General features: G+C 52.3%; 1 protein-coding gene across 1 annotated transcript; it reads right to left on the reverse strand.

The window, feature by feature from the left end:
• Positions 1–928: 928 nt before the first annotated feature.
• Positions 929–4,555, reverse strand: DUOXA1 (dual oxidase maturation factor 1). Its single transcript, XM_064455848.1, has 5 exons — positions 4,409–4,555; positions 3,463–3,520; positions 2,747–2,881; positions 2,389–2,602; positions 929–1,103 (listed from the first exon to the last, which is right to left on the reverse strand). The coding sequence occupies exons 1-5, from the start codon at positions 4,553–4,555 to the stop codon at positions 929–931; spliced, it is 729 nt and encodes a 242-aa protein (XP_064311918.1).
• Positions 4,556–16,952: the final 12,397 nt, after the last annotated feature.

A 16,952-nucleotide genomic window follows, 5' to 3' on the forward strand; every position in this document is an offset into this window, starting at 1 on the left:
AGTTTAAGTGTTTGCATGGGATTCAGGATGATGACGCTTAGCCCCAGCAGCAGGCACTGCATCCATGCAATGCACAGCATGGGGAGACATGTTAGCGCCTCCTCCCTGCTGTGTCCCAGCCCCGTCCAGACCCAGATCTGGGGTTGGAGGCCAGTGGCATGTGGCATCACTTGGGAGATCACGAGAAGGTGTTATTTCCCAGTCCACATCTGGACATTGCCATCAGTTTGGGCTCCCCAGTACAAAAAAAGAAGTCAACGAACTGGGGCAGATGGCCAAGACAGTTTGGGCTGGAGCCCACCATGTATGGGGAAAGGCTGGAGGAGCTGGGCTTGTTTAGCTTGAAAAAGAAAAGTCTTCAGGGGGACTTAATTGCCAGCTCCTGCTGCTGAAAAAGAGCCAGTGTCTTCTCAGAGGTGCACAGTTGTAACACAGGAAATTCTGGCTTGATAAAAGAAACTAATCACTGCCCATGAGTGGGACAGCTGTGGGGCAGGTCCTGAAAGGCAGAGGGGATTTCTAGCCATGAGGACATCCACCACTAGACTGAGTAAGGTTGATGTGGCTTTTAGGTTAGCCCTGCTCTGGGCAAGGGCTGGGAGATAGACCCCCTAGGGTCCTTCCAGGCCAGATCTTTCTCTGACTCTGCGATTCATGACTTTCTTGGCACTCCTCTGGGCACACCTGCACACAGATAACAGGCCATTTGGATCTCCTTGCTGCTCAGCTCTTTTCCCCCAGTCTCAAGTACGCTATCTTAAATCCTTGTATGCTATTAAAAAAAAAAATAAATCATTTTCTGTGACCAGCCATTAAAAGAGAAGGGATGAGGCATTGTTTGGGCATTACTGAGCATCACTCAGCCCCAGGACCAAGCTGAGCACTCACCTGTTACTAATGTCAGCCAAAAGGATCCACCATAGTTTGTTTACAAGGAAGCTGGGCCAAACTGGATGGGGCACTTAGAGGTGTTCCTTGCCATGAAGAAGAAAAGCAGTGAGAAGAGCATCACCACAGCAGTGAGCAGGAGCATATAGACACCATAGAACAGGATGGTCATGAAGAACAACAGGATGGAAATGAACCAAGTGCAAAAGGCCATCCTGCAAAAGGACAACAAAACTGAGCAGAAAGCATCATTCTTGGAGCCTTTTCTCAGAGTCTCCTCTCCACATCCCAATGAAGGGATACAGCCCTGGGCAACCTGCTCTAGCTGGCCTTGCTTGAGTAGCTGGGCTGGACAGGCTGATCTAAGGACATCCCTTCTAGCCCAAATGATTCTGTATCTGCATGAATGGTGGAGCTGTGGGACAGGTCACACATTGGTGGAGAGGGATCTCCACACCTGGGAACATTCAGTGCTGAACTTTATGAAGCCCTGAGCATCTTGATATGGCTTTGACATCAGCCCTGTCTGGGCAGGGGATTGGAGTAGAAACCTCTGGAGTTCCCTCCAAGTTAACCCTTTCTCTGACTCTTGTGGTCCTCCACAATTGGGACCCCCAGGCAGTCCCCACCTGTTAAAAAGGAGAATGGCAACAAGGGACAACTTTCTTCATAGGACTGCACAACAAGCTGTGCCCACATGTGGTTCAGCACGTGGAGTGAACCCAGCTGCTGGCCCTGCCCTCTGTGTGGGATTTGGGTTTAGCTCATTTGGAAGGTGAGCCTAACAAATTTTTCTGATTCCAAGACCAATAATGAAAAATAAGTTTACAACAACATCCCTGCCTTGAAATACTCCTTCTCAGTAGCAGCAAGGTTTGGGCAGGGCTAGTTATTTTTTCTGAAAATAAAAAAGGAGTTGTGGGCAGGGACCTGAAGCCTAAGTCCACCGGGGGAATTGCAAGACTCACTCTTCCCTGCAGAGTTTTTTCCATGACCTCTGAGACACATGGGGATGCTCTGAGATTCCACGATCACAACACACACAAGGGCTCTCAGCTTTCCACCACAAGACAGGTTCTGAACACCCTCTTGATGGTCGCTCCCACTCCCCACCAGCAGGTCTCATGCCCTCTTAGGCATGCAAGAGGAACCCCGCCCCATGGCTGATCTTATCAGGGCTTTGCATCTTTCTTGGGAGAGGACCTTGCACTGTAAGCCCCACACAGTTGTGTCTGCCTTCTTTTAAATGAAGAATAAGTTTTCTCTGACTGCAGTTTTGTGCATCAGGGTAGAGGACACAGAAGAGGACTCTGGGGAGATGGGCAGGCCAGGAGCATGAGCATCCCTGCTTCTGCAGAACAGCGGGTGCCAGAGGCCAGCCAAGGTTTTGGCATGGCCTTGAAGGGAAGAAGGTGGCTCCATCAAGCTCCCTCTCTTCTACCCGGTTCTTTTCACCACCCCACTGTGCAGAGATAAGGCTGACCTCTTGCTCTAACTTACCACAGTGTGAGGGATGCGTAGTGGCTGGACATGCGGTACTGTTTGTGCACACCACAGGCGCTTTGCACGGTGAACTTCTCCGCAACATAGAGGATGGGGCTGGGCAGCCCCCTGTCCAGCCCTTCACTGTAGCTGCGGTCGTAGTCTGCATTGAAGGTCCAGGCAAAGTGCTCGTTGTAGCTGATGGTCTTGTTGACCTGATTCACTGGGTTTCCTGCCAGAGGGAGAAGACTAAGGACCTTTCTCAGCCTTGGAGGCAGCTCCAAGACTTCCTGGTGTAGGGGCTCAAGGGCCCACTGCCCCAGTATCCAGGTGCAAAACTTACACCCAATCTCTTCCTGTTGTGATATGCACTCACCCACCAGTGTGATGTTCACCCCTGTCAGGCCAATGTGCAGCCCGATGTCTGTGTTCACCAGGGCATGGCTGAAGGACTTGTAGGAGGTGTTTGCTGTCACCCAGCCAGTCTCCCGATCCCTGGTGAACTGTATGGCTATGAAGACTTCAAAGGTTAGTCATGGCCTGGTGGTGAGACATCTAGTGCTGAAAGCACCTGCCACTACAGTCACCATGGCCTGAGCATCATCTACCCCATCCCAAGGGCAAGGCCTGGGTTGTGAATCCCAAGGATGTATGTCCTTCCCCAATATCAAACCTGACCTGTGACCCTGAGAGCCCCACTTGGGTTGGCTTCTCCCCAGACCCAGCACAGCTTTTAGCCCTAGAGGCAATGGGGCTGATGTGTGGGCACTGTCTAGGCACTGGTCCTCATCTAAGCACCTGCCAAATAGTCTGAGTCCCCTGGCAGCTGGCAATGGGCTTTCGGTGATTGCCCTGGAGGTGGTAGGTGCCTACGACTGCCAGCCTTCAGAGGCGAAACAGCTGGGTGCTTGTACCTCCCACCACTTGCTGCAGCCAGGTCCCAGACACAGACAGGCATTGATCTTCCCCATAATCTCATTCTGCAGGCTGGACGTGGTGCTTGGCTGCTCTGTTCACCCTCCATCACCTTGCTCATCCATCCCCCATGTCTTGGGCATCCTTGAGCTTCCCCTCCAGGACCCTGGTACTCACTGAGGACCACTGTTCCCACGAAGAGGCCTATCACCACCTGCAGAAACCAGAAGAGGCGCTGCAAGGGGTGAACAGAGGGGGAGGAGGGAGGACAGCTCTCAGTCAGATTTTGCCATGGAGACCTCAGCACCAAGCATGCAATTTAGAAATGCCAGCTGGTGAGAAACAGGCCTGTCCCTCCCCTGGGGAGTCACCCTATGGGCTCTGCAGGTGGGTGGCATGGTGTGGGGACATGTGGCTGGGTTACCTCTGTGGTAGGGTGAAGGAGGCAACAGGGAGATACAGACAGAGCAAGAAGGACAAAACAGCCCATTTGGGAAAGCCATGACATCTCCTTTCTGGAAAGGAGGATGGAGACACTCCCTTTAATAGTCCTGAGCTGGGATTTCCACACTTATCCAAACTTCACGTGTCCGGACATGTTGGCAGCTGGCAAAAGCAGTGGTCAGGGTTTTGCAGTGTGTCCCATGGGTCTCGGCCAGCCCCACTGCAAAACCAAGCACACACCAAGTGCACAACGTGCAAGTGGTGGGCTCGCAGCAGGGTCCGTTGGCCACTGCCCCGTGAACAGTGCTGGGGCACGCGTGGTGCACACCTCCTCCTTTTATTAGTGTTTCGGGGAAGGTGGAGCAAGGCCTTTGAGCCTCACCCTGATTTTCCACTCCTGTGAAATCACTTACGCTTGTTCACAATGAAATCCAGCCAAGTTCAGATGTAGGTGCCTCATAAATTTGGGATGGTGGAGTTTGGTGTCTTCAGCATGTGCGTACATGCTGGGGTGGGCTGGAGCTCACCCCCGTGGCTTGCTAGAGATCCCAGAGCCCTGGCCATGAGCGTGGCGGCATGTTTGCTCCCCAGGTCTGTTTTTGAAGCTGGGAAGGAGGAGGCATGTGGTATGCACAGGGCAGGGGCCAGAGGGCTGAGGTTCTCCCTCCCCACCACTTACCCCCCTGCCCCGGATCCCTGGCAGGATGATGATGCAAGTGGCCAGCATGGAGAGGAAGACAGAGACAGTGATGGCCTGGGTGGTGTTGAAGGGGAAGCATGCATTGGCACCAGGATAGAAGGGGAAGGAGCCATTCCACAGCACCATCCTTCCACCCGGGACAGCTGGAAATCAGCACCCAGAGAGACATTGTGGAGGAAATCACCTCCATACTTCCACCCCACCCAGACTTCTCTGCAGAGCCATCTTCTGCCCACTTGCCAGCTTGCTGCTTGTCCTGGGCATGGCTGTGCATGCATCTCCAGTGCCCATGCACATTGCAGTCCCGCATCTGGGTCAGGCATCTCTCATGGGAGCCCTCCATCTCCCCAGGGTACATCCCAGAGCAAAGCAAGTTTGGAATCACTGAGGCATCTGCTTCAATGCCCATTGTCCCCAGGATGAGACAGTAAGATATGCACACCTCTGGGCCTCTTGCTCCCCTCCTCTGCCTGTTCTCAACCCCTGGTCTCTTGCCTGTGCTCCCACCCTCCCCGGTTCTGCTCCTTATCAAACAGCCTGGCCCCCAGTCGCAGATGTTGTGCTCAAGGTGCTTGGTGAATCACCACACGAACGCGGACTGCGCCCATTGAGCTGTTCCTTGCTGAGCCCCAGAGGTAACTCCTCCCCATCCAAGGAAACAGGAGTAACCCGGGGGCACAGAGAAACTGTCTGTCCCTGGCAGCAGGGAGCCAGTCTCCACCTGCCAACCGTCTGTCCCAAGAGCCATCTGGAGGCAATGCCTTGCCCCAGCAGGCAGAGGGATGCTGCTTGGGAAGCCGGCCGTGGTTTTTGCCATGGCACTTGGCTAAGAAACTTCACTGCTAGGAAAGGGTTGCTCAGCATCCCCTGGGAGTGGTGACTGTCCCAGTAGTGGCTGCAGAAACACTCGTACCTGCTTACCCCCACCGAGCCTACCTCTGCTGTGGCTGATCCTGAGGGCTGGCTGCTGGGCAGGGCTGCAGCGTGCTCCGGGATGCTGCCTCCCTGCCCGTGCTGCCTCCCCTGCCCGTGGACGAGAAGCCAGCCTGGTGAGTCACGGTTGGATTCCTCCCAGTGTTTTTTACAGTGCCCGCCTCTAGAGGTGGCTGGATTGTGCAGCCTTTCCTACGGCTGATCGCCCCCCTCTGGCACTCCTGCTGAGCCCCAGGGCGGGCAAGGGAGCTACAGGCAGGCACAGTGTTGCAGCGTTGCAGAGTTGCAGAGGTGGGTGATCCCGGGGGTGCTTTGCCTTCTTTTCCTCAACTTTCCCTGCATAGCAGTGGAAAGTTCAGCTGTTCCTTACGGCATGAAGACCCTGGGGCAGCCAGGCTCCTCAGGAGGCTGCTGGAGAAGCAGCAGAGGGCTTCAAAAACCTCACCTGCGCTCCCCAGTGAAGCATCCCAGCTGTGGTCATCTAGCACAGGTTGTGGCTGCACGGTCTCCTCATTGACCCTGCTCTGACTCCTTCCCCCCGGGGAGGTTCTCTGGGAAGGTCCAGGCTAACCTGTCAGTCACTGGGCAAGGTGATGCATTGGCTGGTGAGGGGGACCAGCAGAAAGGCACAGAGCTAGAGGGGCTCCCAGCCCTGTTATGCAAAAGACACTCAGGTTGCTAATCTGGCCATGGTGTGGAGATCACGAAAATTCAAGCTTTTGAGGTTTGCTCTCATTCTTCAGCATTTTGGCTGAAACAGTTTACATTGATGCTGAGAGGTCCCAGCATGGCAGAAGCACTCTCCTGATCCATGTTTGTGGACTTGCCCCCAAAGCTGGCACAATTACTGCCATCCCCTGGGAATTTCTTTCTGCATCACAGTGGATGGCCTGGCTGGGTGCCCTGAAAAGCTATGCTTCCCACCCCCTTGGCAGAGGGCGGTAAAAACAAGTTTTAATTCATGCCCAGCAGGAAACAAAGGCATTTCTGGGCAGACTTTGCTGTTTCCCCTCAAGTCCCAGACTGCTGCTATCCAGTCCGAACACTGAATTCCTTCCCAGGGTTGCTTAAAAAAAATAAATAAAGGGTGGCAAGGGTGATGTGGCTAGGAAACATGTGTGCAGAGCTGTGCTGCAGAGGTGTCTGCCAGTGCAGGCAATGCTGGGGATGTGGCGTCAGCTCCAGCTCTGGCAGCATCTGCAAAATGGAGGGAGACGCGGACTCCGCAGCAAATGGTGCAGATCTTCGGGGGCGATCGTGTGGACACATGTGGGGCTTTGGACCTCTTGGAAAGGTGGAAGTACCTCTCCCTCTGGTGTGGGAGAGGGATAACTGAGGGGGTGCCTGGTAATTGGCAAGCTGAGATTAATTAAGATGGGGAAGATGCAACCATGTTAGGTGGTATGTGGGATAAGGAGTCATCTGGCCAGGGGTTAAACCATCACTTGTTGCACTCCCTGGAGCTGGGAGATGCAGCAGAGAAATGGGCGCTGCACTGGCTTGGCCAAACCAATATATGGGGTTTGCCTGGGAACAAATCGAGGCACCATGGGTTTTGTGCTGTTCATACAAGCACCACAAACATGTCTTTTGGGGCCATGACATATTGCTAGAAATGAAAGCAGGGGGGAGGAAGTTTCCCTCCTTCTGTAAAGGAGGTGCCCAGCAACACAGCATTTGTGTGCAAGGACACTGGGGGAGCTCACAGGGCTGTTCTGGTTCCCTTGTCTGTCCTCAGCAGTAAAGGAAATGGGGCATTATGGTGGTGGTATGCTCCACTTCCCTGGGGTGCTGATGGGGTCATGGGCTGGCAAGTGTGGGAAAACTGCTGGATTTACTCCTCACCCAGCACTTTGCATCCACAAAGAGGTCCTACCTAAAGCCTGAGGCTATGATGATAACTGAGGTTTGGGGATTTTTCCTCTCTTTTTGATTTTCTGGTTATTTCTGCAGGTAGTAAAGGTGTGTAGTTCATTGAACAGTTTCCAGGGAATAGGTCTGGGGACTTGTTCTTGCTTGCTAGGATCTCACAGCCTCATGCTTAGGGCACTGCTCCTGCCATCAGCACTCTGACCTCACTTGGGCAGCCCTCTCTTGCTGTGCAGCTTCTCCTTCACTCACTTGTAAGCGATGGACAGGGCAATTAGGGATGAGTCACCTGGTCCGTGTCACCTGAGGGAAGTGGAGGTGAGGGGAGCCGCACCCATTATCTGTTGTGCAAGCATCCACAGACTGTGGGATCAGCCACCATTGGAGCCATTGGATCTCTTGTGGTGCCGGGAACGAAGGCGGGGAAGGCGTGGGGATGTGCCTGGGCAGGGATGCAGTTTTGGGGATGAAGCAGGAGCCCCAAGAGGCCACCGTTTGCTCAGAGGATTGCTGCATGACCCATTGGTGCCAGTGGGACATACATGGTGTTTGTGTCCAGGTGTCACCCTGCCCCATTGGCTGTCCCCATTGCACCTTTGTCCTGGTCCCCAGCATGGAGGATGCTGCAGCTGGGGTCAGGCTGGGGCTCTGTTGTGCTGGAGCTCATCCAGTGTCCTGTCCCAATGCTTGGATGCAGCTCTTTGCCCAGGATCCTTTGCAACAGCAGAATGACCCATGGTGGAGCAGCTTGAAGGGAGGGACAGGAGGAACAATGGAGGGACCCCTTCTGGCCAGTTCCCACCTAGCTGAGCAGAGAGGTTCACGGTGCTGTGGCCGTGGTTTGGCTTTAGATATAGTTGAAAGAAGGACCTATTTTTCCAGTTCTGCTTGGAAGTTTCTTAAAGGTTTTGAGAGAAGGGGAAGGTATTGCTGCCCACTATGCTGCCCAGCAAGCTGCGTTTCATATCTCATGATGGAGACAGCTCAAGCTGATGGAACTATGCTCTGACCTCCCAAAAACCTGAGCACGGTCAACTACCAGAAAGAGCCTGTGATCAAAGAAATCCAGTATCGTCCCCCGACCAGGATGTAGGCAGGGTCTTAAAGGGAAGCAATGAGTGGAATAAAGTGAATAAATGGGGCAGCAAGAGAACCCTTCCCTTGCCCACCACATTCCCCCAGATGCCTCTGCACAATAGGTATGAGGCTCTAGATGTGGAGGACCAGTAGTACGCGGATGATGTGGGTGTCAATCCATCTACACCAGAGGTGTCACCAAGATCAGAAAAACCTAGCCCCCATATTACCACCACCTCCAGAAGGAAAAAAGACAGGTCATAGCTGTAGGAGACTCCCTTCTGAGGGGAACAGAGGGTCCAGTATGCTGGGCTGACCATTCTCATAGGGAAGTATGCTGCCCCCATGAGCCCAGGTTAGAGAATCATAGAATCATTAAAGTTGGAAAAGACCTCTAGGACCATCAAGTCCAGCTGCCACCCCAACACCCCCAGGCCTCCTAAATCATGCCCTGAAGTGCCATGTCTACACAGTTTTTGAGCACCTCCAGGGATGGTGACTCCACCACCTCCCTGGGCAGCCTGATCCAATGCCTGACCACTGTTTCTATAAAGACATTTTTCCTAATACCCAATCTAAACCTCCCCTGATGCAGCTTGAGGCCATTTCCTCTCATTCTATTGCTAGTTACTTGGGAGAAGAGACCAACCCCTGCCTCACTACAGCCTCCTTTCAGGTAGTTGTAGAGAGCAACAACATCTCCCCTCAGCCTCTTCTTCTCCAGGCTAAACAACCCCAGTTCCCTCAACCACTCCTCATAAGACTTGTTCTCCAGACCCTTCACTAGCTTTGTTGCCCTTCTCTGGACACGCTTCAGCACCTCAATGTCCTTCATGTAGTGAGTGGCCCGAAACAGAACGCAGTATTCGAGGTGTGGCCTCACCAGGGCCAAGCACAGGGGCACAATCACTTCCCTACTCCTGCTGGCCACACTGTTCCTGATACAAGCCAGGATGGTGTTGGCCTTCTTGGCCACCTGGGCACACTCCTGGCTCATGTTCAGCCGGCTGTCAACCAGCACCCCCAGGTCCTTCTCTGCTACCGGGCAGCTTTCCAACCACTCTTCCCCAGGCTTGTAGCATTGCATGGGGTTGTTGTGACTGAAGTGCAGGATCTGGCACTTGGCCTTGTTAAACCTCATAAAATTGACCTTGTCCCACCAATGAGCCTGTCCAGGTCCATCTGCAGACCCCCTCCTATCCTTGAGCAGATCGACAGTCCTGCCCAATTTGGTGTTACCTACAAGCTTACTGAAGGCACACACAATCCTCTCATCCAGATCATTGTTAAAGATATTAAACAAGAATAGCCCCAAAACTGAGCCCTAGGCAACATCGCTTGTGACTGGCCACCAAATGGATTTAGTTCCGTTCATTGAAACTCTCTGGGCTTGGCCATGCAGCCAGCTTTTTTATCCAGCAACGAGTACACCCATCCATGCCACGAGCCGCCAGCTTCTCTAGGAGAATGCTGTGGGAGACAGTATCAAAGGCTTTGCTGAAGTCCAGGTAGACAACATCCATAGCCTTTCCCTCATCCACTAGGCCAGTCACCTGGATATCAGGTTGGTCAGGCAGGACCCGCCTTTCATGAAGCTGAGCTGGCTGGGCCTGATCCCCTGGTTGTCCTGCACTTGCCTAGTGAGCACACTCAAGATGAACCACTCCATAATCTTCCCCGGTACCAAAGTCAAGCTGACAGGCCTGTAGCTCCCTGGATCCCCTTTCTGGCCCTTCTTGTAGATGGGCATCACTTTGGCAAGCCTCCAGTTGTCTGGGACCACCCCTGTTAACCAGGACTGTTGATAAATGATGGAGAGTAGCTTGGCAAGCTCCTCTGCCAGCTGCTTCAGTACTCTCAGATATCACTAGGAAACTTCTTAGCCTGGTATGACCCTCAGACTACTACCCATTACTGCTCTTCCACATGGGTGGTGATGAAGTTGCAGTATGTAGCCCAGGGGTGATTAAAAGAGACTTCAGGGCCTTGGGACAGTTAGTGAGGGAATCTGGGGCACAGGTTATCTTTTCCTCCCTCCTTCCAGTCGTGGGCAGTGATGTTGAAAGGAACAGGTGGACCCAATCTATCAACACATGGGTCCGTGGCTGGTGTCACCGAGACAACTTTGGGTTTTTGACAATGGGATGGCCTACATGGCACCGGGATTGCTGGCATATAATGGGAGCCACCTTTCACAAATGTTTCAGGGCATGTGTCTCCCATCCTTCCAGAGAAAGGGCACATGGCAGGTGAGGAAGCTGGCCCTTCAAGAAAACACATGGTCTTTAAGGTCTTTAAGGTCTAGTGCTGCCACCTGACTGTTCCCAGGCAAGAGGAACAGAGTCCACCTTGGTCCAAGTCCCAGATATGTATTTCCACGAGTCCTCCTGCCCTGCTGGGAGCTCTCTTAGACCTTCCCTTCCCATGGCATTTGCATCCAGGTCTTGGAGCATTTTGCTGCCCTTCATATCAGCAGCACAGCCAGGCTGGAAGTGCTGCCTGAGGGCAGCTGGAGGCTGGTGGCTCCCTCATCAGTGCCACCACCCTGGACCAGTTGGTGCCACAGGTTTTGGCTGGAAAACACCTGGAATGGGTACAGATTTCTTCCTGCAAGCAAAGGTCTTCCCTGACACTTCAGAGGATGAGGCATGCCAAGACTGTGAGCACACTGAAAGCCGGGAATGGAAAGAAAGGAGTGTCTTAAGTTCATTCTTTCTAGACGCTATCTGGAGCAGGAAGGGCTCTTAGTGTATCTGCCTCTGCCTACTGCTTCAGGAAGAGGGCTTGCCTGAATTACCGCTTTGAGTGACTTCCCACACTGGGAAAATACCTCAGTGTTGCAGTATTGATCTACACGTGTTTTATAAAAGCCATCGATTGTGCCAGCTCTACAGCCCCTGGCAGTCTCAGCATTGTACAAGCATTCCAAAGGTTGGCAGGTGGACTTGGTAGCAGCTCTTTTAAGTCACCTTCCTCTCTGCAGTGCAGTGGGAGCATGTGCTCCAGAAGCTGTTACCAGTGCAAAGCAATTTCCCAGTGCTACAATGTGTTTAGCCCACTCACTACATTTTATACACCACGCGCTTGAAGAACCAATTAATATATTAATACCTTATTCCTGTTACAGTCCATGGCTGGTTCTCAGCACCATATGGAGGTTAAAGATGCATCACAACTAATATAAAATGGAAGTGAGGTTGTGTTAGACCTCCTCTCCCTGCACTCCATCACCCTGATGATTTTTGGAGTCCCGTGTAGAGGGTCCTGTCACAGGACTGCTCTCATCCAGCCCCATGGCTGGTTTTGTCCCTGCTGCTCTAGAACTGTTTTCATCCATTGAAGAACAACATCTCATGTCTGCCAGGAATGGGTGTTGCAAAGAAAGCCCATAAAAAAGGCTTTGTGGGCCTGTTGCTGGGATTGTCCACCTCTCCAGCCTCAAGTAGCAGCATTTGGTGCACATACACTGTAAGACTATCTCCTTCTGAGCAGGGTCCCATAAGGGACCTTGGCTCAGGCACAGACCTGAGACCCCCTGGACTGGCCAAGCAGAGAACTGTGATTCTCCCAACACAGTCAAGCACTTGTGCCTCTTTCCCCGGGTTAGTCACAGCAGGGAAAAAACCACAGGATTTCAAGACACCATGCTCTATGATGGCCTTGTTTTAGTTGCTTATGCACAGTCTACCCAAGTGCAGAACAAAGCACTTGCTTGGGGCCAGGGTGATCATGTCCCTTGTAGGAAGAGCTAGCTTGCCACAAGCAACACTGGAGTAATTTCATACTGCAGAATGCATCTCCTGGGCTGAGAAAGAGGGTCAGGAGAAGAGTTTCCCATAAAGACTAGAGCAGTGAGAACAGGCTGGATGACAAATTCTATATGGTGTGACATGGGGAGTTTGGATCCCTCTCATTTCCAAATAAAACTGGGGAGCTGTTGCCAGCTGCAGTGTGAGATGGAGACATTTTCTGAACTTCTGGTGTTCCTATGGACGTACCAGATCTCTGTCAGGCCCCTTACTGTCTACCAGAGCACTCCTCCTGCTCATGTTTAGCTGACTCTCTTCTTGGGGCCCTCAGCTGGAAGCCAAGGACCTGATACCATGAAATACTTCACCACAGGGTCCCATACCCATGTTTTCCAGGGTGCTTCTGCCATGCTCAAGGCAGGGCAGGAGGGAGAAAAGTTGGTACATGGCTCAGGTCTCTCTTCTCTTCATCACCCAGGAGACCCCATCCTCAGTCCCTAGAGCTGAACACGGAAAACTGGCCTCCCGAGCACATATGATGAGGCTGGACTATTTTGAAAGCACCAGTGCCAGATTCAGGCTATACAACTTTTCTGTCTGTGGTTTGTCATTACATGAGATCCTTCTGGTATCCCTCCTCTCTTTCCACACTGCCAGTGCTTTGCAGTGAGCTGTTGGGTCCTGTCATGGGGAGAAGGCCTCTGTATCCTTGATGGAGCATCCAGATGTTTTGCAACCCTACACTGCATTTAACCTTGGCTCCTCTGCACTAGGATGCACTGCTCCCTTCAACCTGGAAACCATTTTCAAGAAAATAGGGGTGCCAAGCTCTGGACACACACTTCCTCAGGCTGTCTCAGCTTCTGTACCATTTGGGTTTACCTTGGTCAGGTCACGTTTTGGTGTCCACATCAGGATAAGAAGAGCTTTCCCTGGACGAGCATGGGAGATGGCAAAGGTGTTTAGGACACTAAGGTTGTTTTGCTTCCTGATGGCAACCTGACTTCCTTTCTGCCTCTTTCTCTCCCTTCCTCATTGCCTGGTTTGTTGGTCTCCTATGGAAGAGAGGTCTCAAGAGATCTCAAAGGAAGGAGCACACCAACTTGGGGACTGATGTCTTTGCTGAGGGCATAGCAGGAGAGCCAGTCCTGCGTGAATGAGCATGACAGGGAGAACTTCACTAAGCCTGGGACACCAATGACACCAAGTGGTGGCAGTGGACTTTCACAAATATCCCTCTGAGCTAGCTCCTCCTCATGGGGCAGTCCCACAACTAAAAAGAAAGAAGGTGGCTTGTCTCCATTTCTTTTATCTCACTTCATGTCCTTTTCCCATCCCTGGGGTCACACCATGGCCACAGGTTGTGCGGGAAGTCCAGGAGACCAGCTACGATCACAGATGTCCATGCTCTGACTGTCACAGTTCCTGAGGGCCTGTGCTTCAGTTCTGGTCTGCGGCCATCTGCGTGCCCCAGGAAAGTCGTCCCAGTGACCTCAGTTGAGTCAGTGGCCATATTGCATCTCTGCTTGCGGTGTGCAGAAGCAGCAAGCTCTGCTGTGAGCAAGTTCTTGAGTCCAAGCAGCAGCACTGAGGGACAGCCTTGAACCAGAGCAGCAAGGGGAACAAACACAGAGCTGAAAGAAAAAAAATTAAGTATTCACTCATTTCCCTAGCCTGGACACAAACCTTTGGTACTTGAAACCCCCAAAGAATATGACCTGGCGAGTGACAGGGCATTGTGCTGAGAGACTGGGCGTGCTGTGGATGAGCAGACAAATGTCAGAAAGGCAGATGCCAGGGCAGAGCAGGTGAATTGCCAAAAAATGGTATTCCTCAGAAGTTTTTCTGACCCTCTCAGTTTGTAATTTAAATTGAAGAGGGATTGGGGGTTTTGGTCTTGAGAGATTGCTTGTCTGTGTATGAGAAGGAGAAATATTGGAATGGTAAAGCAGTGGAGCAGGCCACCCAGCCTTCACACCTGGTGGTTTTCAAGACATGACAGGACAAAGCCCTGAGCACCAGGCTTTGACACCAGATCTGACCCGGCTTTGAGCAGGTGGCTGGACTAGAGATCTGCTGAGGTCCTCTCCAGCCTGAGTTATCCTATGCTTTTCTAGGATGGTGTCTGAGGCAGGTGCTGGACACCTTGCTTCTCAGCAACACATGGCTCAGGGGGGCCAACACTGCGCAGCAGTCTATGTAGCAGTTCAGAGGAGGAGGATGAGGATGAAGCAGTGCTCGGTGGTGGAGCAGGCACCCCTCAAATGGACTGCTGCCTGTGGAGGGCCCATGCTGGAGAATATACATCCCCAAAGGGACTGCAGCGTGTGGATGAGCCCATGATAAAGGATGTACACCGCCAAAGGAAGATCTGAGTGTTGAGCAGTCACAGCAGAGCACAGGTAAAGAACAAGAAGGAAGGAGCAGCAGAGAAACCACTGCAACCTGACCACAATCCACAGCTGTCACCTGCTGCTTCACCAAAGGGACTGAGTATAACCTGCAGTGATAACAAGGAGGAGGAGAGGTGCTGGGAGTGATGTTGAGCCCAGCTAATGGGAGGAGAGGTGCTTTCCCCAAGTGTGAAAATGTTTGGGGATTTTGTTTCCAAAATCTGAATCAGTACTCAAATATTTCTATTATATTAATTGACAATAAATTCAGTTAAATTCCCCCAGTCGAGTCTGTTTTGCCCATGACAGTAATTACCAAGTGACCTCCCCATCTTTATCTCGACCCACAGATAACAGTGGGGGGAAGATGGGGGACAGACGAACAGGCAGTTGGGCAGATTCTTGCTGGGTGGGTGGGAGAACAAGGATCTTGCACAGATATCTCATGGCAGGTTTCTGCTGTGATGTTCAGGAACCTGCTCATCCTCCCATGAGCTTGCCTGGAGAGGATGTGAGCTGGTGCTCCCATGACATGGTAGGGAATCCCATTAGGCTGTCAGTCCCCCACACTGCTGGCTGAGAGGCATCTGGTCTACTCCAGTGTCAGACACGATACACTATGTCATTATTTTTCTTGCTTATAACTAGTTCTAAGACAAAGCTTTGTTACAGCTAATGAAAGGCAGTCTGGGGGTCAACCACATCCCAGCGCACAGCAGCAAGCCTGGACGAAAAAATACAGGTAGGAGGAAGGTTTCCTGCAGTCCTGGGCATGAGTGACTGCAGAAGGACAGCGGGACACCTCTTGCACGAATCTGGTGTGTTGGAGACCATGAAGGACAGAAGAAGGGAATAGAGGCTGCTCTGGTGTTACAGGTGGGTTGCCTGCTGGCAGGTTGGAGAACCTGGGAGGGCTCTTAGTGGTAGTAAGGTGATGCTCTCCCTGGGGGCTGTGGCCATGCAACTGCTCCAGTGAGGCAGGGGAAGGTTGGCATAATCTAAACCATCATCATGCGCCTCCTGAAAAACGCCTTCCTAGCATTGGGCATTTGATGGGGAGCACCAGGTTTTGAAGGCAATGTTTGGGGCAATCTAGTTGTAGGATGTTTGATTTTTACCCACAAAAACCAACTTTCGATTAGGTGAGAAAACACAACTCTGAACACTCAAGTTCTGTAAGTGGAAACAAATGCTCATTTATTGGTCTAAGATCTGTAGGCTTTGGAGGCCGATGCTTGGGTTTTGCACTTGCTGCATGGGGGATGCTGGGTATCTATTACTGAAGCAGATCATTCCCAGCTGGCAACACCTGGGCATTTGCTGCCAGCAACCCCAGGAGTGGCTTACAGGGGACAAAAGGTGGGGACAGGTGAACAGCTGGGCAGACAGGCAATGCTGCAACTAACCTGCAGACTCATTTTTTTGCAAACATGAGCAGTGTGAACACTGGTCGTGCCCACAATAGGGCCTGCACCCCAAGGTTAAGCTCAGAGAAAGAGTGGTGACTCCATGACACAACATTTCTGCGGTACCTATCTCTTTTTCACCTCCCAGAGTTGCCAGCCTGTCCCAAGCAGGACTCAGGGATCCTGTGATGTCTCCAGCTGTCCCCTACACTGGTGGCTCCAGCTCTCACCTGGCTTGGGACATCCTGTGACATTGGCAGTGGGTTTACTGCACCATACTATCTCCTGAGAAGCATCTCCCGGCCTGCGTCTGGGCAGGAGGCAGTGCTGTGCCATAATGCGAGTGGGAGAGGGCAGCTGTGTCTGCACACCCCACATCTGCCCAGGGATGGAGACCAGCCATTCTCTCCTGCAGCCACCCAGAAAAGGGTTTAGGGCTGCCACTGCCTTTCCCTTGCTCATTAGTATGTTCCTGCAGGAACAACACATTCATAAACACCTTCTGGGCTTCAAGGTATCCTTGAAGTGATAGGGAGCAAGGTGGGAAGGTCTCCTAATATAGCTTTCTCCCCTCTACTGGTCATCAGCATGTTCAGGTACTAGATCATCCCTTGGCTTGGCATGACATGGCTCTGGACTTCTGTCACTCTTGGGAAGAAGTGCTTTCCTCCCCATGGAAGCTCAAAGGTTCAGGTTGAATTTAGCCTCACAATGTGTGGCAGGGGAAAGATTATGATTTCATTTATAGCATCAGTCTGGGATCTGCTGCCAGGTTTAACTCTGCCTGGGGACATCCCCAGGGGTGGCAGAGGGACATAGAGTGTATCTATAAGCAGCACTTTCAGCAGGTGCAGGACCAAGCCTGCTCACAGGGCTGTGCTCCATCACTCATTTTGGGCAGCTCCTGCTTGTGCCATTGTTCAGCTGTCCTGCACCATGGAGGACCCTGGGCTTGTATCTCCATCCCTGTGAGTGCTTAGCTACATGCACAAGGTGAACATGCACGAAACAATCATCCCAAAGCAGGCTGAGCATTTAGGAGTCAGCACCTGCACATGAGGGACCACGGAAGAAGGTCCAACCAGGGCCAATGAGC

Source organism: Phalacrocorax carbo, chromosome 7, assembly GCF_963921805.1.
Source record: "Phalacrocorax carbo chromosome 7, bPhaCar2.1, whole genome shotgun sequence".
In the NCBI taxonomy this organism is placed as follows: Eukaryota; Metazoa; Chordata; class Aves; order Suliformes; family Phalacrocoracidae; genus Phalacrocorax; species Phalacrocorax carbo.

Excerpts from the sequence above, each read along its gene's own strand:
- DUOXA1 (XM_064455848.1), bottom strand. The coding sequence starts at position 4,555 with ATGGTGCTGTGGAATGGCTCCTTCCCCTTCTATCCTGGTGCCAATGCA. Across the intron at positions 2,882-3,462 it reads CGTGGGAACAGTGGTCCTCA|CCATACAGTTCACCAGGGAT; the intron begins GTGAGTACCAGG and ends AAGTCTTCATAG. Across the intron at positions 2,603-2,746 it reads GGTGAACATCACACTGGTGG|GAAACCCAGTGAATCAGGTC; the intron begins GTGAGTGCATAT and ends TCCCTCTGGCAG.